Source organism: Erythrolamprus reginae, chromosome 9 (genome assembly GCF_031021105.1).
Source record: "Erythrolamprus reginae isolate rEryReg1 chromosome 9, rEryReg1.hap1, whole genome shotgun sequence".
Classification (NCBI taxonomy): Eukaryota; Metazoa; Chordata; class Lepidosauria; order Squamata; family Dipsadidae; genus Erythrolamprus; species Erythrolamprus reginae.
Window position 1 is genome coordinate 8,227,991 of NC_091958.1, and position 26,590 is coordinate 8,254,580.

Genomic DNA, 26,590 nt, shown 5'->3' on the forward strand with positions numbered 1-26,590 from the left:
AATCACGTCTGCTGGAAGTTTGTTCCAAGCATCTACTACTGTTTCAGTAAAATAATATTTTCTCATGTTGCTTACCATGCATAAATTTTATAAGCCTAGGGGGAAGGGAATATCTCAATTCCCCCATGCCTGACGACAGAGGTGGGTTTTAAATAGCTTACGAAAGGCAAGGAGGGTGAGGACAACTCTGATATCTGGGGGGAGTTGGTTCCAGAGGGTCGGGGCCACCACAGAGAAGGCTCTTCCCCGCCAAATGACATTGTTTAGTCGACAGGACCCGGAGAAGGCCAATTCCAATAAATACATTGGAAGTCAAACAAGAACAATAAAAACAGTAAAAAACCCATTAATATCATCAACAACTCCCCCCCCCCAAAACTCTACTATACACTCGTACACATATTCATACCAAACAAATCATAATTAGGCTGTGACTCGGTGTTACTTCATGCTGGCAAAGCTAGCTCTTCAAGGATTTTCAGAAGGCCACTAGGGTGGGAGCTTTGTGTTTGCCCCTGATGCTTGATGTTTGAATTGAGTGAGTTTTCACAAGCTTTGCAGTTTACCATAGCAGCGAGGGGAAGGCTCTCCTACCAATCGAGCACAAACTGATTTGCACAAACCATAAAGCCAACCAACCACAGAAAGCAAAGCTCACCGAGCAACAGAAGAAAAACGAGAAGCCGTACCTCTAGTTCGTACATGGGCGGGCCCAGGATGTCCTTCAAGGCATGGACGTCGATTAAAATGGGCATCTCAGGGGGCAGAGCTAGGTCGGAAGCGTCGTGGAGACTTTCCGTTTTCGGCTCTTCAGTGATGTGTTCTTTCCAATCTGGAGGAGAATTAAAAGGGGGGAAAATATTGATTGCAGTACCTCATGTAGTCACGTCATCAAAATTAGAATGCTTGGCGAATGATTCATATTTATGACGGTTAAGGTGCCATTGGGGTCACGCGATCCCTCTTTTGCGACCTTCTGACCAGCAAAGTCAATAGAAAGTTGCAAAGATCACTTAACGGTGCCACTAATTTAACAACTGCAGGGATTCACTTAACAACTGTGGCAAGGTGAGGTCGTAAAATGGGGCAAAATTCATTTAACAAATGTCTCACTAAATTCTGGCCTCGATTGTACAGTGGTACCTCTACTTACGAACTTAATTTGTTCCGTGACCAGGTTCTTAAGTAGAAAAGTTTGTAAGCATAAGCATTTTTTCCCATAGGAATCAATGTGAAAGCAAATAATGCATGCGATTGGGGAAACCATAGGGAGGTTGGAGGCCGTTTCTTCCCAGGAGATTCCTAGGGAGGCCCCATGGAGGCTTCTGCCCGCCTTTTCTGGCCCTGTTTCCTCCCAGGAGATTCCTAGAGAGGCCCCACGGAGGCTTCTCCCTGCCTTTTTTGGTTACAGTCACCCAGCCAGTTTTCGTATCTAAGGCAGGACTAGAATTCACAGTCTACTGGCGATTGACTCAAGTTACCCCGTTGGCTTTCATACCTAAGACAGGAGTAGAATTTGCCATCTCCTGATTCCTACCCTGGTGCCTTATTAACTAGAACCTATTGAGTATTCTGCAAACCTCTCTTATTTTTGTTGCCTACCCAACTGGAATTGGAATTGAAGCAAGCTTTGACCAACCACAATCCGTGGCTGGTGAGCGGGATTCAGCTTGATTGTTGAAGTAATGCAGCCATGATGTCTCCATGACAAATTTCAGGTTCAGGACAAATCCGATTCACTCTGGCATTGGCCAACAACAACTACTACTACTACTACCACAACTACTACTACTACGACGACGACGACGTGTTCTTCTTGTTGTTCTTCTTGTTCTTGTTCTTCCTGTTGTTCTTGTTCTTGTTCTTGTTGTTCTTGTTCTATTATTTCTTCTTCTTCTTCTTCTTCTTCTTCTTCTTCTTCTTCTTCTTCTTCTTCTCTCCTCCTCTTACTACTACTATTGCTACTTTTCTTTTTTCCTCTACTTTCTACTACTACTACTTTCTTCTTCCCTCCTCCTCCTCCTCATAGTAGTAGTATTTTATTCTTTCTTCTTTTCTCTTCCTCCTCCTCCTCCTCCTCCCACTACCTCCTTCTTTCCTCCTCCTCCTCCTCCTCCCTAATTTTTCAAACAAAGGGAAAAAAAACCCCTTTGCTTGTTTGGCAGCCGGGCATGCGATTCAAATGCCAGCCCCAGGCAAAGGGCAAATCCTCTCCCTGCCCATTTTGGCACCTTCCCTTTCATTGCTCTGTTTTGCCGGCTGCCATTTTAGACCACACAAAGGCAAGAAGGTTGGCAACAGTTGTGCGGTAGGATTTCCTCCAAAGGGTGAAAAACAAAAGACCCAAACGGGGTGGTAAACTAAAACAAAACCAAAAAAAAAAAGAACAACCAAGCCTTGAATTTTACACCATTGGGAAAACTTCCCGCTTGATGTTCCTTTCCGCGCTGGCAGCAATTTCCAGCTCCGTTTTCTACCCTGTAAATAACTTCTTTTGCTGAAATTTGGTGGAGGGGAGGAGGGAAGGGCAGGGAGGAGACGCAGAAGACAAAGCTGCCTTTTTGTTCTGCTCCGTAGTAAACACGTCCCTCTAATGTTACAAGGGGGTGGGGAATGCATCTGGAACGGGCGAGGCTTTGCAAAGAGAATGAGAGTTGGTTTCAGAATTAGACTAGAGCAGGAGGGGACATTGGAGGTCTCTGAGACCAGTGTGTCCCAACCTTGGCAACTTGAAGATATCTGGACTTCAACTCCCAGAATTCCCCAGCCAGCGAATGCTGGCTGGGGAATTCTGGGAGTTGAAGTCCAGATATCTTCAAGTTGCCAAGGTTGGGACACACTGTCCTAGACCAACCCTCTGCTCAAGCAGGAAATCCTGTACCATTTAAGACAGGTGACTGTCTAGCCTTCTCTTAAAAACCTCCAGTGTTGAAGCAACCACAACTTCTGAGAATTGTCCTCACTGTTAGGAAATGTCTCCTCAATTGCTTCTCTCCTTGGTTAGTTTCCATCCATTGCTTCTTGTCCTCTGCAAAATAATGCACTTGGGGAAAAGGAATCCTCAATCTGAGTACAGTACTGTATTGTGTTGGCAGTTCTGTGTTAGCAAAAACTTCAGAAGAGAAGGATTTAGGGGTAGTGATTTCTGACAGTCTCAAAATGGGTGAGCAGTGTGGTCGGGTGGTAGGGAAAGAAAGTAGGATGCTTGGCTGCATAGCTAGAGGTATAACAAGCAGGAAGAGGGGGATTGTGATCCCCTTATATAGAGCGCTGGTGAGACCCAATTTGGAATACTGTGTTCGGTTCTGGAGACCTCACCTACAAAAAGATATTGACAAAATTGAACGGGTCCAAAGACGGGCTACAAGAATGGTGGAAGGTCTTAAGCATAAAATGTATCAGGAAAGACTTCGTGAACTCCATCTGTATAGTCTGGAGGACAGAAGGGAAAGGGGGGACGTGATCGAAACATTTAAATATGTCAAAGGGTTAAATAAGATTCAGGAGGGGAGTGTTTTTAATAGAAAAGTGAACACAAGAACTAGAGGGCACAATCTGAGGTTAGTTGGGGGAAAGATTAGACATAACGTGAGAAAATATTATTTTACTGAAAGAGTAGTAGATTCTTGGAACAAACTTCCAGCAGACGTGGTTGGTAAATCCACAGTAACTGAATTTAAACGTGCCTGGGATAAACATATATCCATCCTAAGATAAAATATACAAAAGAGTATAAGGGCAGACTAGATGGACCATGAGGTCTTTTTCTGCCGTCAATCTTCTATGTTTCTATGTCCTGCTTTCAGGTGCATTGGAGAACAGTTTAATCAGAATAGAGCTGGAAGGGACCTTGGAGGTCTTCTAATCCAACCCCTTGCTCAAACAGGAGACCCTATACCAGTGATGGTGAGCCTATGGCACAGGTGCCACAGGTGGCACGCAGAGCCATATCTGCTAGCACACTAGCTCAGCTCCAACGTGCATGTATGTGCCGGCCAGCTGATTTTTGGCTCGCACAGAGGCTCTGGAAGGGCATTTTCAGCTTCCAGAGAGCCTCCAGGAGATGGGCAAGGTTTTTTTTTACCCTCCTCCATCTCTAGGGAAGCCTTTGGAGCCAGGGGAGGGCAAAACACAAGCCTACTGGGCCTACCAGAAGTTGGGAAACCGGCTGTTTCTGGCCTGTAGAGTGCCTCCGGAGGGCCAGGGAAAGCAATAGTCGCCCTCCCCAGGCATTGAATTATGGGTGTGGGCACTCACCCAGGCGTGATAGTGTATGTGCATGCGCTTTCGGCACTCAAGGGGAAAAAAGTTCATCATCACTGCCCTATACCATTCCAGACAAGTGGCTATACAATCTTTTCTTAAAAGCATCCAGTGATGAAGCGCCCACAACGTCTGGTGGCAAGCTGTTCCACTGGCTAATTGTTCTCACTGTTAGGAAATTTCTCCTCAATTCCAGGTTGCTTCTCTCCTTGGTTAGTTTCCATCCACAACAGCTTCTTGTCCTGCCTTCTGGTGCTTTGGATAAATAAGGGGACTATCACTATTTGGGCTTGAATAAGTAAGTGAGCTATCACCACCATTACAGGTATTTCTCGAATTAGGACCATAACTGAGCCCAACATTGATGTTGCTAAGTGAAACATCTGTTAAGTGGGTTTTGCCCCATTCAATAACCGAAACAAGAGCTCAATTGTCCAGGGCAAGCAGACCAGTGGCGAGAAATGATGGTCCTCTTCACAACCTGTGGACCTTGACTCCCAGCCATGGAATTCTGGGAGTTGAAGTCTGCAGATCATAAAGGGGCCATCGTTCCCCACCTCTGACCTACCACAAATTAAGACATAAACACACAGAGGTGGGGTTTTTTCTGACCAGTCCCATATGCTGGAAAGTCCTCCACTGGAGACTACGATACTTCAATTTGCCAATCTTGCTTTTAAGCTTTCCTTTTTTAGCTGGGCCTTTTGGATTTAGACTAAGAATAAATTCAACTCTTTTCTAATTGCTCGATTCTTTCTCCTTTGGAAGAGGGCTGGGAACAGAAATATGACACAAATAATTAAAGTGTGCTTAAAAAGTTGCTTTCGAAATATATGGCCGCAATTATTAGATGCTAATGTAGGCAGAGCCAGTAAGAAAACACAAGGAATATGCCAATAAAAATAATTGTGAAAGGCACGGGCTGACATCTGTTTCTCTCTAGAGTGCAAGTGTGTGAGTCACAGGAATCTACAAACTCTACATCAATATCTCTGTTGACACCCAAGAGAGTCCCATCTTTAAAAAAAAAAGATTTGTGGTACAAGTTCAAAAGGTTAAAATGTTCTCACCTGGCACAAAACTCTGTAAAAATACACCTCCAATTTTCCATATGTGGGCAGGATACGTTCTCTTCAATGTCTAACATATTTTCAGCCAGACATTAAAAAAAAAAATCACAACTGTAGAATAAAACTAAGTCTGCAGCCAATATAAACATGCCTGAATAATCATTAAATCTCAGGTTATATTAATACGTTTGCAGCACACATGGGCTCAAAGTTTTCATCATAATGAACAGGTATATTTTTCAAGAGAGCTTGTGAAGAATTCCTGAATAGAATAGAATAGAATTTTTTATTGGCCAAGTGTGATTGGACACACAAGGAATTTATCTTGGTGCATATGCTCTCAGCGCACATAAAATAAAATATACATTTGTCAAGAGTCATGTGATACAACACTTAATGATTGTCATAGGGGTCAAATAAGCAATGAAGAAGCAATATTAATAAAAGCCTTAGGATATAAGCAACAAGTTACAGTCATACAGTCAACATGGGAGGAAATGGGTGAAAGGAATGATGAGAAAAACTAGTAGAATAGAAGTGCAGATTTAGTAGAAAGTCTGACAGTGTTAAGGGAATTATTTGTTTAGTAGAGTGATGGCGAACGTACATATTTTAAGTGTTGAAGCCCACAGATAAAATACCTGCTATGACAGATAATTTTCTGTTTGTATGGCAAACCACTGGAACAAATACAAATTTCCAGCAATGCTATTGGGATCAAACTCCAAAACAAATCAGAACTGGATTTGTTTTAATCCCAAACAAGTTTTTGTTTTAATCTTGTGATGATGGACAGTAGATGGAAGGCAGAAGTCTCTCCGCGGTAACAGACACAGTTAAACCAGATATTTTAAATTCCTTTTTCTTTTCTTCCCAAAAACAAAATGACTTGCCTTACTTCAAAGTGATTGGCTATCAAATATTAAAACATAGGGTAATAGACTTGGAAGGAACCTCAGAGATCTTCTACTCCAAACCTCTTCTCGAGTAGGAGACCCCATAGCATTTCAACAAATGGTTGTCCACAGTCCAGTCTCTTTTTGAATGTGATGGAGCACCCACAACTTCTGAAGACAAGCTATTCCGTTGGTTAATTGCTCTCACCTTTAGGAAATTTCCTTTCATTTAGATTGTTTCTTTCCTTGGTTAGTTTCCAACCATTGTTTCTTGCCTTGCCTTTTGGTGCTTTGGAAAAAATAGACCCCCTTCGTCTTTGTAGGAGCCCCTCAAATATTGGAACACTGTTATCGTGTCTCCTCTAACCTTCTTTTCTTAAGTCTAAGGACATATCCAATTCCTGTAAGTGTTTTTTGTAGGTTTTAGCCTCCAGTCCTTTAATCTTTTTTTTGGTTGTTCTTTTCTGCACTCTTTCCAGCATCTCAATTAATGACTAAGAGTTAATAATAATTAAGAGTACAAGTGCACTAGAGTGCCTTCCGTCCCCTGTCCTATTGCTCTCCTATATCTCCTATACCTTTCTTCTATTCCTATATCTTTTCTTCTATTCTTTCATTGATATGTTCTATTACTATATCTTCTTTTCTATTCTTTCATAGATATATTTTACTATGAGCATCTCCTCTATAACCTTCATCTTGTATTTTACTATATGTATATATATATATATTTGACGGTCTTGGCATATTTGGGTTTCTTCCCGTGTAGGATTTGGAAATTTCTGGCGACGTTTCGACGAGGTCCCACTCGTCATCTTTAGGCTGGTGCTTCTGTCCTTGTTCTAGGGCGAACACAGCGAGACCTGAGCTGCCTTCCTTCTATAAATACTGGTGGCTGGGTGTGGTTTGATGGCTCAGCAATTGCCTGCTGTGTAGAAACTTCCTGGTGAGTCAGTGGGGTAACACCTGGAGTCGTTGATGTAACTGAGGTATGCTGATTAGTTAATGATTGTGGATTAGGCGTGATATCCTGAGTAGTTGGAGCTTGCAGTCTACTTGATTGTTTTGCAATGTGTGTTCTGAGTCTGATTTCAGTTTCTATGGCTGGGATAAGTTTGTTAATGAGGGCTGGTTTCCAGATGTCTGGTAGGCGGGAGGTATCATCCCGCTTGTTCATATTTTGGGGATGTTTTTCTATCTCGATGGCTTCCATGATTTTTCTTTTGCTGTAGTGTTCTGTTTTGGAAATTAATTTAGTACTGTCAAAATCAATTTCATGACCTGTAGTTTTGAAGTGTTGGAAAAGGGAGGAGGTTTTTTTCTTTTTTTCTGTAATGCATTCTTATGTTCTGCAACACGTGCATTTACTCTCCTGTTAGTTTGTCCAATATATGTGGCTGGGCAGATTTTACACGGTATTTGATAAACTCCCTGGTTTTCTAGCTGGATATTGTCTTTGGGGTTTCTTAGGATGTTGGCTATTTTTTTTATCTGTACCAAAGGCTTTATATTTATATACCCACTAAAACTCTCATTGTGTATTGGACAAAATAAATGAATAAATAAATAAAAATAAACAAGATTAGTATTGCGTTCGCTCCTGGATAGCAGCTTGCTAGCTTGCTAGCTTGCTTGCTTGCTTGCTTGCTTGCTAGCTTGCTAGCTTGCTTGCTTGCTTGCATTTATTTATTTATTTATTTTATTGGATTTGTATGTCGGGGCGGCTAACAGCAACAATAAAACAGTGTACAATAGTAATTTGGTATTGATGATTAAAAATCTACTAATATAAAAACCAACATACATACATACATACCATGCATACAATTGTAAAGGCCTAGGGGGAAAGAGGATCTCAATTCCCCCATGCCTGGCAGCAGAGGTGGGTTTTAAGTTGTTTACGAAAGGCAAGGAGGGTGGGGGCAGTTCTAATCTCTGGGGTAGTTGGTTCCAGAGGGCCGGGGCCGCCACAGAGAAGGCTCTTCCCCTGGGTCCCACCAGGCGACATTGCTTAGTTGACTTGGAAGTGGAAGCACAGCCTTTGAAAGAAGGGGGAAGCGAAGGGAGAAATTCACAACACATGGAAGATGAAAACCAACCCTGGCCTCAGAGATCAAATTGTGAGCCGAGCAACTGCTCCAGTCACGCATTCACCTCTCAGCTACGAACCCAGCTAAGATTTCCTTCTGCCAGCAGATGTAGGGCAGATAATTCTCTTGTGCGCCGCGAGAGATGAACGCTAAAAACCGGGAAACGGTGCAGTTGTATTTCAGCGAAGAACAAAACATATGCAAATCTAAAACTCAAAACGCTGCCAAGCCCGTTCTTGGGAAGCTATCCAAGCCAAGAAGCTGGTGAGAGAGCCGGAGATTGGTCAGAATTTTTAAGAAAGGAGAAAAGATGAAAATGATAATAATAACAACAATAGTGTTTCCAACTGACAGGGGTTTTGGACACAGTACACCAGACCTTACGGTTGTGGAAAAGAAGGGGTGTGAATCATTGATGTCGCCATACCAGTCGAATTGATGAAAAACAACAAGAAAAACATGGCCAATATCAGGACCTTAAAATCGAACTCCAACGACTCTGGCATAAACCAGTACAGGTGGTCCCAGTAGTAATCAACACACTGGGTGCTGTGCCAAAAGACCACAGCCGGCACTTGAAAACAATAAACATTGACAAAACCACAATCTGTCAGTTGCAAAAGGCCACCACACTTGGATCTGCGCGCATCATACGAAAATATATCACACAGTCCTAGATGCTTGGGAAGTGTTGGACTTGTGATATTGTGATGCGACATCCAGCATATCAATCTCATTTGCTGTGTGTTACTGGTTCTTGTAAATAATAGTAATAATAATGATAATGATAATAATGATAATAATAACAAACAACCAGCTTACAAACCTCCTTCTGTCCCTTCCGAGCATAGTAATAATAATAATAATAATAATAATAATAATAATAATAATAATAATAATAATAAATACCGGTAATAATAATAATAAAGCCGCTTACAAACCTCATAGAAACATAGAAACATCAAAGTCTGACGGCAGAAAAAGACCTCATGGTCCATCTAGTCTGCCCTTATACTATTTTCTGTATTTTATCTTAGGATGGATATATGTTTATCCCAGGCATGTTTAAGTTCAGTTACTGTGGATTTATCTACCACGTCTGCTGGAAGTTTGTTCCAAGGATCTACTACTCTTTCAGTAAAATAATATTTTCTCATGTTGCTTTTGATCTTTCCCCCAACTAACTTCAGATTGTGTCCCCTTGTCCTTGTGTTCACTTTCCTATTAAAAACACTTCCCTCCTGGACCTTATTTAACCCTTTTAACATATTTAAATGTTTCGATCATGTTCCCCCTTTTCCTTCTGTCCTCCAGACTATACAGATTGAGTTCATTAAGTCTTTCCTCATACGTTTTATGCTTAAGACCTTCCACCATTCTTGTAGCCCGTCTTTGGACCCGTTCATTTTTGTCAATATCTTTTTGTAGGTGAGGTCTCCAGAACTGAACACAGTATTCCAAATGTGGTCTCACCAGCGCTCTATATAGCGGGATTACAATCTCCCTCTTCCTGCTTGTTATACCTCTAGCTATGCAGCCAAGCATTCTACTTGCTTTCCCTACCGCCTGACTGCACTGTTCACCCATTTTGAGACTGTCAGAAATCACCTCCTTATGTTCCTTCTGAGCGTAGTAGTAGTAGTAGTAGTAGTAGTAGTAGTAGTAATAATAATAATAATAATAATAATAATAATAATAATAGTAATAATAATAAAGCAGCTTACAAACCTCCTTCCGTCCCTTCCGAGCGATCCGGCCTCATCACCTTGTGCTGGCTTTCAGCCACTTTGACGGCCACTGCCCGGCAAATGGCTCCGAGTTTGCGATCCAGAGAGCGGACTCCAGCCTCTCGGGTGTAGCTAGCCAAAAGCGACAGACAAGGATACCCTTTTCAGTGTGTGAACAGAAACAAACATCAACCAAGGATCCTGGAGGGGGCTTCAGAGGTTACCAGCTATCCTGAGTTTGGTGAGGCAGGGTCTGCAAATTATCTAAATTGCAAAACAATATAGGCCACGTGTGCACGAGTGCCCCCACCCATAATTCAATGCCTGGGGAGGGCGAAAACAGCCTCCCCCACCCAGAGGCCCTTGGAGGCCAGAAAGAGCTTGTATCCCAACTTCTGGTGGCCCCAATAGGCTCGGGTTTCACCTTCCCCAGGCTCAAAAGGCTTCCCTGGAGCCGGAAGAGGGTAAAAACGCCCTCCCCCATCCCCCTGGAGGCTCTCTGGAAGCCTAAATTGCCCTCCCAGAGCCTGTGTGAGCCAAAAATCAGCTAGCTAGCACACATATAAGCATTGGAGCTGAGCTAGGGCAACAGCTGACGTGCCAGCAGATATGGCTCCAGGTGCTACCTGTGGCACTTGTGCCATAGGTTTGCCGTCACTGATATAGGCCAGGGGTTACAATAAAGCCACTTTTGCATCTCAGAAGTTCTCCAGAGGATGCCAGTGGTGTTCCCTTGCAGTGATTGGGGGCAAAATGGACAAATGGCAGAATTTGTGTATGGAGATTCTTGGTCATCTGGGTCACGGTTGCCCCAAAGGTGGTTTTTGCAAAAGGCAGCTGGGCTTTTTTTATTCCTTGAAGACGTTTCGCTTCTCATCCAAGAAGCTCTTCGGTTCTGACTGAATGGTGGAGGGTGGAAGGATTTACGTTCCTTGCAGCCATCATGCACCTTTCAGCCAAAACTGAAGAAGCTTCTTGGATGAGAAGCGAAACATCTTCAAGGAAATACAAAGTCTGGTTGCATTTTGGGGGAAAAAAAACAACTTTGGGAACATGGCATAATTTGGCTCTCAAAGTAACACAAAGTTAACCGCAGATGATAGGAAGCACACAAACTGGAAATGGTAAGCCGAGATCACTGACCATCCCTAAACTCTGCTTTTTCTACAAATGCCATCCCCCCACACAAACCCCTTTCTGTTGTGTTGCTTCTCTCCTTTGCAAATCTCTTTTCTGTTTCTGAAACTCAAAAAGAAGGAATTTTTTTCAAAGATATTACTTTGAAAAAATAATGAAAAAGTCATTATCTTTGCCTGTGGATTTTTAAATAAACAACAACTCTCGGCCTTTTCTGTTTTTGTATTACCCACAAGATCATATGCTGCAACGTCCTACCAGTCAATGACTACTTAAGCTTCAACCGTAATAACACAAGAGCACGCAACAGATTCAAACTTAATACGAACCGCGCCAAACTTGACTGTAAAAAATATGATTTCAACAATCGAGTTATCGAAGCGTGGAACTCATTACCTGACTCAATTGTGTCAACCCCTAACCCCCAACACTTCTCCCTTAGACTCTCCACGATTGACCTCTCCAGGTTCCTAAGAGGCCAGTAAGGGGCGTACATAAGTGCACTGGAGTGCCTTTTGTCCCCTATACAATTGTCTTTCCTTTCTTCCACCTATCTTATGTATTCGCTTCCTTTCATATATCCTCTCCTCTAAGTTCACTTTCACCCTCTTTTATATTATCACATGTCTATTTTTCTTCCTATGTATTTGTGTATTGGACAAATGAATAAATGGAAAAAAATGAAATCATTCCACTGGTAATCATAGATAATGGATATTCAATGTTATTGCTACTATGATTGTTATACTGTCTGAACTTCCAATGACTTTTTGATTCTTCGAAAGCTCTTTCATGGCACAATGATCCAAGTTTAGAACTAGTTATTTCCCACAAGCAAAAAAGAAAAAAGAAAAGGGGGAAAAAAAGTGGTACAGAATTGAAAATGCAGAAAATTATTACCGGGTGATAATCACCAGCGTTGTTTCTTGGGGGATCTGAATCTGTTGCGGAGTCAGGCCATGCTGTTCCAGCTGTTTCGGAATCAAATGTCGATGTGCGATTTCTATCTTCTCCTCTTGCGTGTATCCTTTGAAATGGTTCACGAGAGGAGAGAGAGGAGCCGGCATTTAGAAATGCCGTTTTGGAAGAGGGTTAAGACCACAACCAAGTAGAGAGGGAACGCCAAGACAAGATAGTGCAGATGCCTTATCAACAGCTAGTTCTCGACTTACAACCGAGTAAGCGGGATCACAATTCCCGTCGCTTAGCAAGTTATGAGAATCCCGTTAAATTTTAGGGCCTTTTTGCCATGGTTGTTAAGCGTTATCGCTGCAGCTGTTGAGCAAATCACGCAGTCATTAAATAAACTTGACTTTCCGTCAATGACTTTATTTATTTATTTGTTTATTTATTTGTTTGTTTGTTTGTTTATTTATTAATCAGATTTGTATGCCGCCCCTCTCCGTAGACTCGGGGCGGCTAACAGCAATAAGAATACAATGTAAACAAATCTAATATTTAAGTTAATTTAAAAAACCCCAATTTAAGAAACCAATCATACATACTGACATACCATGCATAAATTCTATAAGCCTAGGGGGGAGGGAAAGTCTCAGTTCCCCCATGCCTGACGACAGAGGTGGGTTTTAAGGAGCTTACGAAAGGCAAGGAGGGTGGAGGCAACTCTGATATCTGGGGGGAGTTGGTTCCAAAGGGTCGGGGCCGCCACAGAGAAGGCTCTTCCCCTGGGTCCCGCCAAACGACATTGTTTGGTCGACAGGACCCAGAGAAGGCCAACTCTGTGGGGCCTAACCGGTCGCTGGGATTCGTGCGGCAGAAGGCGGTCCCGGAGATATTCTGGTCCGGTGCCATGAAGGGCTTTATAGGTCATAACCAACACTTTGAATTGTGACCGGAAACTGATCGGCAACTAATGCAGACTGCGGAGTGTTGGTGTAACATGGGTGTATTTAGGAAAGCTCATGATTGCTCTTGCAGCTGCATTCTGCACGATCTGAAGTTTCCGAACACTTTTCAAAGGTAGCCCCATGTAGAGAGCGTTACAGTAGTCGAGCCTCGAGGTGATGAGGGCATGAGTGACTGTGAGCAGTGAGTCCCGGTCCAGATAGGGCCGCAACTGGTGCACCAGGAGAACCTGGGCAAACGCCCCCCTCGCCACAGCTGAAAGATGTTTCTCTAATGTGAGCTGTGGATCGAGGAGGACGCCCAAGACTTTATTTGTCAGAAGGCAGGAACAGAATGGGGCAACTTGCTTGAGGTTCCTCTCTTGAGTCATCCTGTGCTTGAATTGTCCTGCAGTCGACTGGGATCCACTGTGGTAGAGCCAGCCCCAACCCAGGGAAGGTTTGTTTGTTTGTTTGTATTTATTTATTTTATTTTATTTTATTTGTATGCCCCCCTCTCCGTAGACTCGGGGCGGCTCACAACAACAATAAACAATTCAAGACAAATCTAATAATTTAAAACATTAAAAACCCCATTATTAAAACAGACATACACACAAACATACCATACATGAATTGTATAGGCCCGGGGGAGATGTCTCAGTCCCCCCATGCCTGACGGCAGAGGTGGGTTTTAAGGTTACAAATGGAGATGGTGTGAACCCCTGATGCTACAACCATTGTAAATACGTCCCCTCTCTCTCTGAAATGTGCACTTGTGAAGACACACCCACACACAACAGTGATCCGTGCTTGGGTTACCTGGAACCTGAATGATCTCCATTCTGTCCAACAAAGCAGCTGGGATGGTGGCAGTGGTGTTAGCGGTGGCTATGAAGAGGACTTGAGACAGATCGAATGCTACGTTTAAGTAATGGTCGGTGAAGTTATGGTTTTGCTCAGGATCCAAGACCTTTTAAAAGCAGAAACAAAACAAAAGATAAGTTGGTTTTTTTTAACTTACCTTGCCTATTTAATTCATCTCCCTTATCTAAAAACGTATCACTACTTTTTTAAAATAGATCATCATAGAAACATAGAAGACTGACGGCAGAAAAAGACCTCATGGTCCATCTAGTCTGCCCTTATACTATTTCCTGTATTTTATCTTACAATGGATATATGTTTATCCCAGGCATGTTTAAATTCAATTACTGTGGATTTACCAACCACGTCTGCTGGAAGTTTGTTCCAAGGATCTACTACTCTTTCAGTAAAATAATATTTTCTCATGTTGCCTTTGATCTTTCCCCCAACTAACTTCAGATTGTGTCCCCTTGTTCTTGTGTTCACTTTCCTATTAAAAACACTTCCCTCCTGGACCTTATTTAACCCTTTAACATATTTAAATGTTTCGATCATGTCCCCCCTTTTCCTTCTGTCCTCCAGACTATACAGATTGAGTTCATTAAGTCTTTCCTGATAAGTTTTATGCTTAAGACCTTCCACCATTCTTGTAGCCCGTCTTTGGACCCGTTCAATTTTGTCAATATCTTTTTGTAGGTGAGGTCTCCAGAACTGAACACAGTACTCCAAATGTGGTCTCACCAGTGCTCTATATAAGGGGGTCACAATCTCCCTCTTCCTGCTTGTTATACCTCTAGCTATGCAGCCAACCATCCTACTTGCTTTTCCTACTGCCCGACCACACTGCTCACCCATTTTGAGACTGTCAGAAATCACTACCCCTAAATCCTTCTCTTCTGAAGTTTTTGCTAACACATCATGCAACACAAAAGGTAGAAATAATTGTAGGATGGTTTCTAAACAGTAGCCAACGAGATCTTCTTTTTTTAAGGGTCACTTGAACCGAAGTGAGCAGAAGGGTGCCACATGTGCAGTGTATCTCAAATTCTATTTGTAGTTTTAATCTCTTTGGAAGAAAATACACTTCAGGGATGGAGTGAGTTCAGAGAAGGCAATTGGGTTGGGGGATTTTACTGAAGTGGACCCTTAGTAAAAGGACTAAGATGGTAGAAAGATGAACCATATCATTTCAGTCCAGAGATGGGTCTGAAATGGTATGGCCCATAGACCTTTCAGTTCTGTAACACTGAGAAGAAATTTGAGTTTTCCAACTTTCCTAGATATGAAACAGTCCCAGGGCAGAAAATACAACCATGTGAGCCCTGTCATATTAATACAGGGGTCCCCAAACTTGGCAACTTTAAGACTTGTGGACTTCAACTCCTAGAATTCTGGGAGATGAAGTCCACAAGTCTTTAAAGTTGCCAAGTTTGAAGACCTCTGCATTAAGACATGATGAACAAGATCCACTCCCGATGGGAGGACAAGACATCGCAGCTGCAGCTTTGTTTTGGAAGAAGGCCGTCAACCCACAAATCCAGGGGATTTGTCGTCAGCAAAACTGCTTGAGGGCAAGAGATAGACGACACCCAAAATGAATCACACCAGAGCACAAGGGACTTTAACTTTCTATAGCTGGGAAGAAGCCAGAAACTTTTGTTGATAGCTCTCAGAGTCTATTCTAAGATCTCTAGCAACCTTCCATAACTTCCAGATTGGTTGGGACTCTGCCCTTCTAAGCCAATGGGGAGAAAGCTGCTTCTGAGAAAGGAGGCCCAAACTTTAAATTGATTGGGCTTACTAGCAAAATATTTCTGTGCTTCTTACAACCCATAAACACACAACTACAGGTTATTCTTTGACCTACGGCCACAACTGAGCCCAAAATTGATAGAACCATAGAAACATAGAAGATTGATGGCAGAAAAAGACCTCATGGTCCATCTAGTCTGCCCTTATACTATTTTCTGTATTTTATCTTAGGATGGATCTATGTTTCAATTCAGTTACTGTGGATTTATCTACCACGTCTGCTGGAGGTTTGTTCCAAGGATCTACTACTCTTTCAGTAAAATAATATTTTCTCACGTTGCTTTTGATCTTTCCCCCAACTAACTTCAGATTGTGTCCCCTTGTTCTTGTGTTCACTTTCCTATTAAAAACACTTCCCTCCTGGACCTTATTTAACCCTTTAACATATTTAAATGTTTCGATCATGTCCCCTTTTCCTTCTGTCCTCCAGACTATACAGATTGAGTTCATTAAGTCTTTCCTGATACATTTTATGCTTAAGACTTGCTAAAGACTTGCTGATCTTGCTAAATTGGCACCGCCTACCGCCATTTGCGTTCTTTGCTTTGGGCATGCGCAGAGGGTAAAAGAACCCAAATGGCGGCATCCGGGCCAGTGGGCGGAGCCTCTAACTCCCTTCGCGACTGGCTCTCCAACGATTGATAGGTATGAGCGAACCCAAAGCATTTAACCCCTGGCAGCTTCTCCCGTAAATTTTGGGTACCCATGGAAGACTTGACACAAGAAGACCTCTATGAAAAAGTTATGCCAGCTTCCCCTTTCAATGTATATATTTGAATATATTGGCTCATTTAAATCTACTTGAATTTCATTGCTGCATCGCAATGGTTTTTATTCTGTCTGCAAACCACTTCAAGAGACGTAGATGGAAAACTACATAAACCTCATTGGAGAAACAAGAAAATGTCTCTCACATCCTGGACATAAATTGTTTCAATTTCTACCCTTACAGTGATGCTATAGGGCACTGCACAGCAAAACAACTAGACACAAGGACAGTTTTTTTTCTCTGAATGCCATCACTCTGCTTAACAACTAAATTTCACAATACTGTAAAATAATTTATTAAGACTGTATTACTATTCTTCTTATCTTCTTTACTAGTTTCTATCTCTTCCAGCTTATTACTATAACCATGTTGCTTGTATCTTTAAATTATATTGTTTTTATTTATTTCCTAGTACGATTTCATATCTTATTAGTAACCTTGGCTATCACTAATTGTTGTATCTTTTTATTCTTGATGAATGTATTTTATTCTCTTTATGTACACTGAGAACATATACATCTACGATAAATTCCTTGTGTGTCCAATCAACCTTGGCCAATAAAGAATTCTATTCTATTCTGTTCTGTTCTGGGACCTATTCTTTTTAATATGTTTGTGAGTGACATAGGGGAAGGTTTGGTAGGAAAGGTTTGCCTATTTGCCGATGACTCTAAAGTGTGCAATAGGGTTGATATACCTGGAGGGGTCTGTAATATGGTAAATGATTTAGCTTTACTAGATAAATGGTCAAAGCAATGGAAACTGCAGTTTAATGTTTCCAAATGTTTCCAAAATTGAACGGGTCCAAAGACGGGCTACAAGTATGGTGGAAGGTCTTAAGCATAAAACGTATCAAGAAAGACTTAATGAACTCAATCTGTATAGTCTGGAGGACAGAAGGAAAAGGGGGGACATGATCGAAACATTTAAATATGTTAAAGGGTTAAATAAGGTTCAGGAGGGAAGTGTTTTTAATAGGAAAGTGAACACAAGAACAAGGGGACATAATCTGAAGTTAGTTTTGGGGAAAGATCAAAAGCAACATGAGAAAATATTATTTTACTGAAAGAGTCGTAGATCCTTGGAACAAACTTCCAGCAGACGTGGTTGGTAAATCCACAGTAACTGAATTTAAACATGCCTGGGATAAACATATATCCATTGTAAGATAAAATACAGGAAATAGTATAAGGGCAGACTAGATGGACCATGAGGTCTTTTTCTGCCGTCAGTCTTCTATGTTTCTATTCTATTCTATTCTATTCTATTCTAATCCTTTCAATTCAATTCAATTCTATACTATACTATATATTGAAACTTATGGTTATACCTCTTGAGGTTCTCTCAGTTTCGCATGGTTTGGTATTAATTCCCTTACCTCCAGCCTACAAACGGCATTCCTATGATTCATGCTTTTCCAATTCTGTATTTCCGACTCCTCCGAAGCTCTCACTTGAAATGTGTTAAGCGAGCCATGTTACGTTACTGTGAACAATTCTCACATAATACAGGCTGGAACGCCAGCAATGCTTGAGCGATGGGCCTGCTGCTGTCAACATAATTTATCCTTTCCATTATGGGAATGAACACACATCCTTTCTGCTTATCGGCTTGAATTATGGCCTGGAAGAGCTGCTGCTAATTAATATTATATATCACACGTGGACGGTGCCTGGGCTTGAACATTTGTCAAAGACAGAAAGCCATCTCAATTAGCTTTTCCTACTACAACTTTTAAAATTAATAGAATACACTGAAAGAGTCCAGGGAGAGTCAACAGAGATGGATCAGAAGTTCTGCCAGACAGCTAATACAGTGATACCTCATCTTACAAACACCTGGTCATACAAACTTTTCAAGATACAAACCCAGGATTTAAGATTTTTTTGCCTCTTCTTACAAACTATTTTCACCTTACAAACCCACCACCGCCACTGGAATGCCCCGCCTCCGGACTTCCGTTGCCAGCAAAGCACCCATTTTTGCACTGCTGGGATTCCCCTGAGGCTCCCCTCCATGGGAAACCCCACCTCCAGACTTCCGTGTTTTTGTGATGCTGCAGGGGAATCCCAGCAGGGGAATCCCAGCAGCGGAATCCCAGCAGCGCAAAAACGTGTGCTTCGCTGGCAACAGAAGTCTGGAGGTGGGGTTTCCCAGCGAGGGGAGCCTCAGTGAAATCGCAGCATCACAAAAACACAGAGGTCCGGAGGTGGGGTTTCAAGGACTTCGGTGTTTTTGCGATGCTGCGATTTCACTGATGCTCCCTTCACTGGGAAACCCCACCTCCAGACTTCCGTTGCCAGCGAAGTGCTTGTTTTTGGAATGCTGGGATTTCCCTGCTGGGATTCCCCTGTAGTATTGCAAAAACACAGAAGTCCAGAGGTGGGGTTTTCCATGGAGGGGAGCCTCAGGGGAATCCCAGCAGCACAAAAATGGGCACTTCGGCTGGTAAAAGGGGTGAATTTTGGGCTTGCACGCATTAATCATTTTTCCATTGATTCCTATGGGAAACATTGTTTCATCTTACAAACCTTTCACCTTAAGAACCTCGTCCCAGAACCAATTAAGTTTGTAAGACAAGGTATCACTGTATATACAATAGATCAAACTTAATGTAAACCGCTCCAAACCTGATTGTAAAAACAATCGACTTCAGCAACAGAGGGGTCAATGCCTGGAATACATTACCTGCCTCTGTAGTTTCTTCTGCAAACCCCCAAAACTTTAACCTTAGACTGTCTTTTGTTGACCTCCACCCCATTCCTAAGAGATCTGTAAGGGATGTGCATAAACGCACCAGTCTGCCGACCGTCCCTGTCCTAATGTCTCCATGTTTTCGTAAAATATCATGTACTCATAACTATGCTTCCACATCTTATATATCCACAAACGTGTTTAGACTTTGCCTGTAATCACATACACGCTTGACAAAATATTTCAGCTAAGTCACAGTCTGTATCCCAAGCTTGTTCTGTAGTAATTCAAAAGAGCAGAAAAGGCCCCAGACAATTCTTCCTACCCCGTCTTTATAATAGAAACCAGTTACTTGATCGAATGTTTACATTGAAAAGATCTGAAATTAACCTGTAGCTATCAAGGAAGCTTAAGACACAAAGGTGTCTTTTTCAAGAGGCAACTGGACTTTCTTGGGGTTTTTTGGAAGGTGTTTTGCTTCTCATCCAAGAGGCTTTTACAGCTCTGAGTGGATGGTGGAAAAACCGAAGGATGTATACTTAAAGATTCCCTACCATCCAGTCAGAGCTGTAAAAACCTCTTGGATGAGAAGCAAAACATCTTCCAAAAAACCCCAAGAAAGTCCAGTTGCCTCTTGAAAAAGACACCTTTGTGTCTTAAGCTTTCTTGATAGCTAGAGGTTAATTTCAGATCTTTTCAATGTAAACATTTGATCAAGTAACAGTCTTGGAAAAGGGAAACACCTTCAACAAAAACCAAAAACCAAATTGCCTCTTGGAATTGCACCTTTGTGCAGAATGCAGCTGCGAGAGCAATCATGGGCTTTCCCAAATATACCCATGTTACACCAACACTCCGCAGACTGCATTGGTTGCCGATCAGTTTCCGGTCACAATTCAAAGTGTTGGTTATGACCTATAAAGCCCTTCATGGCACCGGACCAGATTATCTCAGGGACCGCCTTCTGCCGCACGAATCCCAGCGACCAGTTAGGTCCCACAGAGTGGGTCTTCTCCGGGTCCCGTCAACTAAACAATGCCGCTTGGCGGGACCCAGGGGAAGAGCCTTCTCTGTGGCGGCCCCGGCCCTCTGGAACCAACTCCCCCCAGAGATTAGAATTGCCCCCACCCTCCTTGCCTTTCGTAAGCTACTTAAAACCCACCTCTGACACCAGGCATGGGGGAATTGAGATACTCTTTCCCCCTAGGCCCTTACAATTTTTATAATAACGGGTTTTTAATTGTTTTTAGTATTGGATTATTATTGTATGCTATCTTGTTACTGCTGTTAGCCGCCCCGAGTCTTCGGAGAGGGGCGGCATACAAATCCAATAAATAATAAACAAATAAACAAATAAATAAACAAACAACCATGACCTGGATGATGGGAAATCTCCGTGAAGAAAGCTCAGAGTTATTTGCAATTTCCAGCAGCATCCCTTCTCAAAGTTAAGGATTCAAGACAGAATCACAAGCTTTCTATTGAGTTTGTTGGAATACAAATGAAATTGTCCAAGAAGAAAAGTGGTTTTTTTTAAAAAAGAACCTTAAATTAAGTTTTATTTAGCTTGATGTTCGGTTTTCAGTCACAGCAGAGGCTTTGGAAAAGTCATAAAGAGAGAGTAAAGGTAATAATTAGCCCCATTTATTTTACTATCAAGAACAAACGAGTCTACGGAGAGGGGCAGCATACAAATCTAATAAAATAAAAAATAAAAAAGATTCAAGGGTCCGTTGGAAGAAAGAAAGGCAAAGTATCAGTTTTCAGGCTCTTGGTTGCAATGTTGTTGTTGTTTCGGGTTTGTTTGTTTGTTTGTTTGCATGAAAATAAGGCTACAGAAAGAAACTTTTATGTGTTTGGAATTCCTATTCCCATAACAGGCAGGATAATCTCTGCAGACACTTAAAGGCTAGCCGGTACTTTCTGCACGATTTCTCTTGTCTACAAATGTTCTCCATTAAGAAACACTCAGATTCCTTTCTGTCCACTCTGACCTTCAAGAGAGGACATCTAAATATAGAATGAATGTTCCCTTGTTGACGAACAGAACTGGAAAGAAGGAGGCATTCCGCTCTGATCGAGCTACCAATGCACCTTGACCTTAAGCAGAGACTATCAACACATTGAAATGTTCCAGCCCTTTCCCCCCAGCTACATATGGCAGAGCGTATTTATTTAACACTCAGACAAATTGGACCATATTTGCCTGAATTTTTCATGTGTCTTAACAGCCTTTTGAAATATCGTAGCTGAGGGTGGGTGACCAATGCACTAAGTGTTGGAATTTAGGAAGCAGCTGTTATTTCCTCACCTGTATAAGGGCAGGTTGTGGTCAAACATTTGTGGAAGTGCTTTGCCCATCTTAAGTAGCTTCAGTGATATGAAATGAATTAATCTAGGGAGGCTTCCTATAAAACAGGGGTGAGCAGGCTACAATTTATTTTTAAAATACAGTGGTACCTCTACCTAAGAACACCTCTGCTTACGAACTTTTCTAGATAAGGACTGGGTGTTCAAGATTTTTTTGCCTCTTCTCAAGAACCATTTTCCACTTACAAACCTGAGCCTCCGAAACTGTAACCGGAAAATGCAGTGAGAAGCCTTTATGGGGCCTCTCTAGGAATCCCACAGAGGTCCCACAGAGTTGGCCTTCTCCGGGTCCCGTCGACTAACAATGTCATTTGGTGGGACCCAGGAGAAGAGCCTTCTCTGTGGCGGCCCCAACCCTCTGGAACCAGCTCCCCCCGGAGATCAGAACTGCCCCCACCCTCCTTGCCTTTCGTAAAATTCTTAAGAACCATCTTTGCTATCAGGCATGGGGGAACTGAGACATCTCCCCTGGGCCTATACAGTTTATACATGGTATGTTTGTGTGTATGCTTGCTTTTAATAATGGGTTTTTTAGTGTTTTTTAAATTATTAGATTTGTTCTTACATTGTCTTTGTTATTGTTGTGAGCCGCCCTGAGTCTACGGAGAGGGGCGGCATACAAATCTAATAAATAATAATAATAATAATAATAATAATAATAATAATAAAAAATAATAATAATAATAATCTCCTGGGAGGAAACAGGGCCGGAAAAGGTGGGAAGAAGCCTCCATGGGGCCTCTTTAGGAACCACCTGGGAAGAAACAGGGCCTCCACCCTCCCTGTGTTTTCCCCAATTGCATACATTATTTGCTTTTACGTTGATTCCTATGGGAAAAATTGCTTCTTCTTACAAACTTTTCTACTTAAGAACCTGGTCACAGAACGAATTAAGTTCGTAAGTAGAGGTACCACTGTAACTCCCTGACCCACAAATCAGAACATAATGCAAATGTTATCCTTAGAATTACTCAGAAGAATTACGAGCTCGGGAATTTGCCTTGAAAGCCGAAATGAAATGCACAGCAACCACAATTCTTCCCCATACCAATAAAATCCTGGTTATCCACACCCTCCACAAGTTGTTGCTTTTATATATATACTGTATATATAAATTTCAACACTATATAAAGATGGGATAAAACATGTGCTGCAGACGCTATTTAAGGACTAGTAATCAGAGATGTTAACAATCTACTTCCCATCCTATAAAAGATCCAGATGTAGAATCTCTCTGATTTAGCCACAAGTGACTAATAATACTCTCTAAATTCCTTGTCTCAACAGAGGCAGCTTTGTGACACCCCAGACTGAGAAAGTAAACAGAATGACTTTTTACGCCTAATTATAATCATTCTTAACACCATAGCAATGCCAAGATGCACCAAGTGGAAACAATGGCTTCCTAATAAAATGGGATTGTAGCACTTGAGAAGTATTTCATGAAAAAACAACAACAACTGTCTAATGACAAATGACTTGTAATTTTGTCCAGCACAAAATACTTGCTATTTCACCAATGCAGCTGAGCCGTTTCCCCTTTCTATTCCTGTTAAAAATAAAAATGCCCATCCTTAAAATTATTAATCCCACGTGCTTAAGTGCTTACTATCAGGAGCTTCTGATTCAAAATAGCGATCATTCTTAACATGTTCTCCTATATTAACTTAATTGAACTTTTTTTTTTTTTTTAAAGAAAATAATAAATGGTCTCCAGTTTCATTCCCCTACCACAGAAAGTCAATGTGGAGGCAGGAGGGATATGCTAGAATTGATTAATGGACTGAAACCAGCATGCTGATCAAAGCTAATCACTCCCCATTTTAATAGTTCTAGGATAAACTAGACTGCAGTGGTTCTCAACCTTTCTAATGCTGCAACTCCTTAATACAGTTCCTCGTGTTGTGGTGACCCCCAACCATAAGTCTAGCACCAATTCTCCCAACAGAGCTTTAAGCTGATTGGCAGGAAGGTCAGAGGGACACCCCACTGTCAATGCCCGACTGGTTGGGTTGTAAAAATATGTTCCAAGGTGCCAGAAGTTTTAGTTCCTAACACCATAGGAAATTTGTCTTTTCCCATGGTCTTAGGTGACCCTTGGGAAACTGTCATTCGACCCCCAAAGGGGTCTCGAATCCCAGGTTGAGAACCACTGAACTAGAGACTATCCTGTCTTCAGAACTCAAACAGATATCACATATCCAAAATGTAATATTCTGTATATTCTTTATAACATGTTTTCCTTAAAGAAGTTAAATTTACGTGTGTTAAAAAGTCTACTTCAGGTCTCCCCTATCTAGCGGCTAAAAGTTTAAAACAATAAACTATTGGAGGTTTTTGAGAAAAATGGGATAACCATTTCTATGAAATGATACAGAGCGGAGGTCTTCAAACTTGGCAACTTTAAGACTTGTGGACTTCAACTTCAACCTTACGATTCTTGAGAAGGTGTCTTGTCTTTTTATGTACACTGAGAGTATATGCACCAAAGACAAATTTCTTGTGTGTCCAATCACACTTGGCCAATAAAGAATTCTATTCTATTCTATTCTATTCTATTCTATTCTGTTCTGTTCCGTTCCATTCTATGATGGATGGCCAACATCCAGAATTTTGGTGTGAGATCTTTGGAATGGAGGTCCCGACCCATCTGGAGAGCATGAGGTCAGAACCCAAGGTCCGGTCCTTGCTTGTCAGAATGCATCCCAATTTTTACCTCCAGTAATGCCGCTGCGGGATCGCCCTGCAAGCTCTTCCCGAGCTTGTCTACCTCGTCCAGGAGAAAGACCGGGTTGTTGACCCCAACAGTCTTCAGGCCATTAATGATACGGCCAGGCATACTGCCAACATAGGTGCGCCTGGTGAAAAAGGAAAAAATGAGAAGGTTGAAACGCAAGGCAATAAGAGTATTGTAAAACTGGAAGATGCGAGCACGGCTCAAGTTATGCGCACACACCACACTGCAATGGACGGATGGTTTGTATTTGTATTTGTATTTATTAGATTTGTATGCCGTCCCTCTCCGAAGACTCGGGGCAGCTAACAACAATAAAAAAGACAATGTGAACAAATCTAATATTAAAAATAATCTTAAAAACCCCAATTTAAAGAACCAATCATACATACAATCATACCATGGATAAATTCTATAAGCCTAGGGGGAAGGGAATATCTCAATTCCCCAATGCCTGACGACAGAGGTGGGTTTTAAGGAGCTTGCGAAAGGCAAGGAGGGTGGGGGCAACTCTGATATCTGGGGGGAGCTGGTTCCAGAGGGTCGGGGCCACCACAGAGAAGGCTCTTCTCCTGGGTCCCGCCAAACGACATTGTTTAGTCGACGGGACCCGGAGAAGGCCAACTCTGTGGGACCTAAGCGGTCGCTGGGATTCGTGCGGCAGAAGGCGGTCCCGGAGATATTCTGGTCAAATGCCATTAAGGGCTTTATAGGTCATAACCAACACGGTTGCCAAAGTTGATGGAGTTTAGCAGAAATGGCACTGATTAAAGAAAAAAACGCAATGCATTTTATTTCCAATGGGAAACTGCTCTGGACTTTGTGCTCGGGATGGGGGAAAAAACGGAAACTTTGATTTTGGATTTTGCCAATTAGATAGGTTTGGTGTTACAGAAATGGCTAGCATATACTATTATATGAGCCGGGGTGGCACAGCAGGTAGAGTGCTGTACTGCAGGCCACTGAAGCTGACTGTAGATCTGAAGGTCAGCGGTTCAAATCTCATCACCGGCTCAAGGTTGACTCAGCCTTCCATCCTTCCGAAGTGGGTAAAATGAGGACCCGGATTGTGGGGGCAATAGCCTAGCTCTGTTAAAAAGTGCTATTGCTAACATGTTGTAAGCCGCCCTGAGTCTAAGGAAAAGGGCGGCATAAAAATTGAATAAATAAATAAAATAAATAAATTATACTGAAGTAAAAAGTTAAAGTTTTACATTATCATCTTATTCACCAAAAGGAAATCCGGAAGTCAATGTTTCCCACCCACCACACCGCTTCTACTCTACACTTTTTTCTCTTCCCTTTTCCTTCTCCAATTTTATCTTTATTTTTTTTAATACATTTTTGTATTTTAGGCTTTATTTAAAAATGAATAAAATTTTGAATTACAAGTTATGCAAGCACATTAGCAGGAGTGAGAAACTGCCCGAAAGGACAAAAATATGTGGAATACGTTGTGATCCGGAAAACAACTAATACAAATGAGGCAACGGCTATGAAAATGTGTTTTAGAGAATTGAATCAATTGTCCAGATTTATCCGCTCGATGGAGAACTTTTCAAGTTCTCAACAAAGGGTCCCTTAGCACCCCCCCCTAATTAGGCAACTTTATGAAATGGCCCATCAATTCAAAGTGCAGGCAAAACTGGACATTCAAACTTACTCGTGTGTGATTTTGAATGCCAACTGATGGCTCTACAGTTTTTATTTACATTGTTAATTTTATTAAACAATAAGAGGACCAGCTCAAATCTGAATCAAGAAAAAAAAAATTGACAGCTGGAGAACAGGCCTGGATATAACAAGGGTTATATTCAAGCCTGATGACAAACCATATTTTATTGTAGCAAAGGTAAATTCAGTATCTCCTTAGATAGACTTTGGGACGAGAATGGTTTTTTTACTTATAGAAAAAATTGTTTGTATATATGTGTTTATGTGCATAGATAGAATTTACTTACTCTTACTTGCAATTTATGATACATTATCACTAAAAGTACCCCCATGAATTTCTCCCGTCTAAATCTCACTCACACAAAGCATAAATCAAGTAAGGTAGTGGATGCTCATAGGCCCCGTGTAACTTTCATTTAGCTCCAATGATGGAGAAAACACTGTGTTATATAATGGGGTGGCTAATAAAATCCAGCTGGGGAAGGAATGTTTTGCCAGCCTCCTTCCCAGGACCTAAATGATGTCAGAGGGCAGGATATAAGCCAAGCTCCCCCCCAAGGGGATGGAGAGATGGAGAGGGAGAAAGAGAGGGAGAGAAAAAGAGGGAGGGAAGAGAGACGGAAACAGAGAAGGAGAGAAAGAG

The 26,590-nt window shown here is 41.9% G+C and overlaps 1 protein-coding gene across 1 annotated transcript in view; it reads right to left on the reverse strand.

The window, feature by feature from the left end:
- LONP2 (lon peptidase 2, peroxisomal) overlaps nt 1-26,590 on the reverse strand; it is a 75,462-nt gene that overhangs the window by 15,977 nt on the left and 32,895 nt on the right. The window contains exons 8-12 of the mRNA XM_070760266.1: nt 24,256-24,397; nt 13,850-14,000; nt 12,084-12,210; nt 10,048-10,178; nt 690-832 (exon numbers count right to left, since the gene is read on the reverse strand). Of these exons, the coding sequence (XP_070616367.1) occupies nt 690-832; nt 10,048-10,178; nt 12,084-12,210; nt 13,850-14,000; nt 24,256-24,397 (694 nt within the window). The remainder of the gene's footprint in view (nt 1-689; nt 833-10,047; nt 10,179-12,083; nt 12,211-13,849; nt 14,001-24,255; nt 24,398-26,590) is intronic.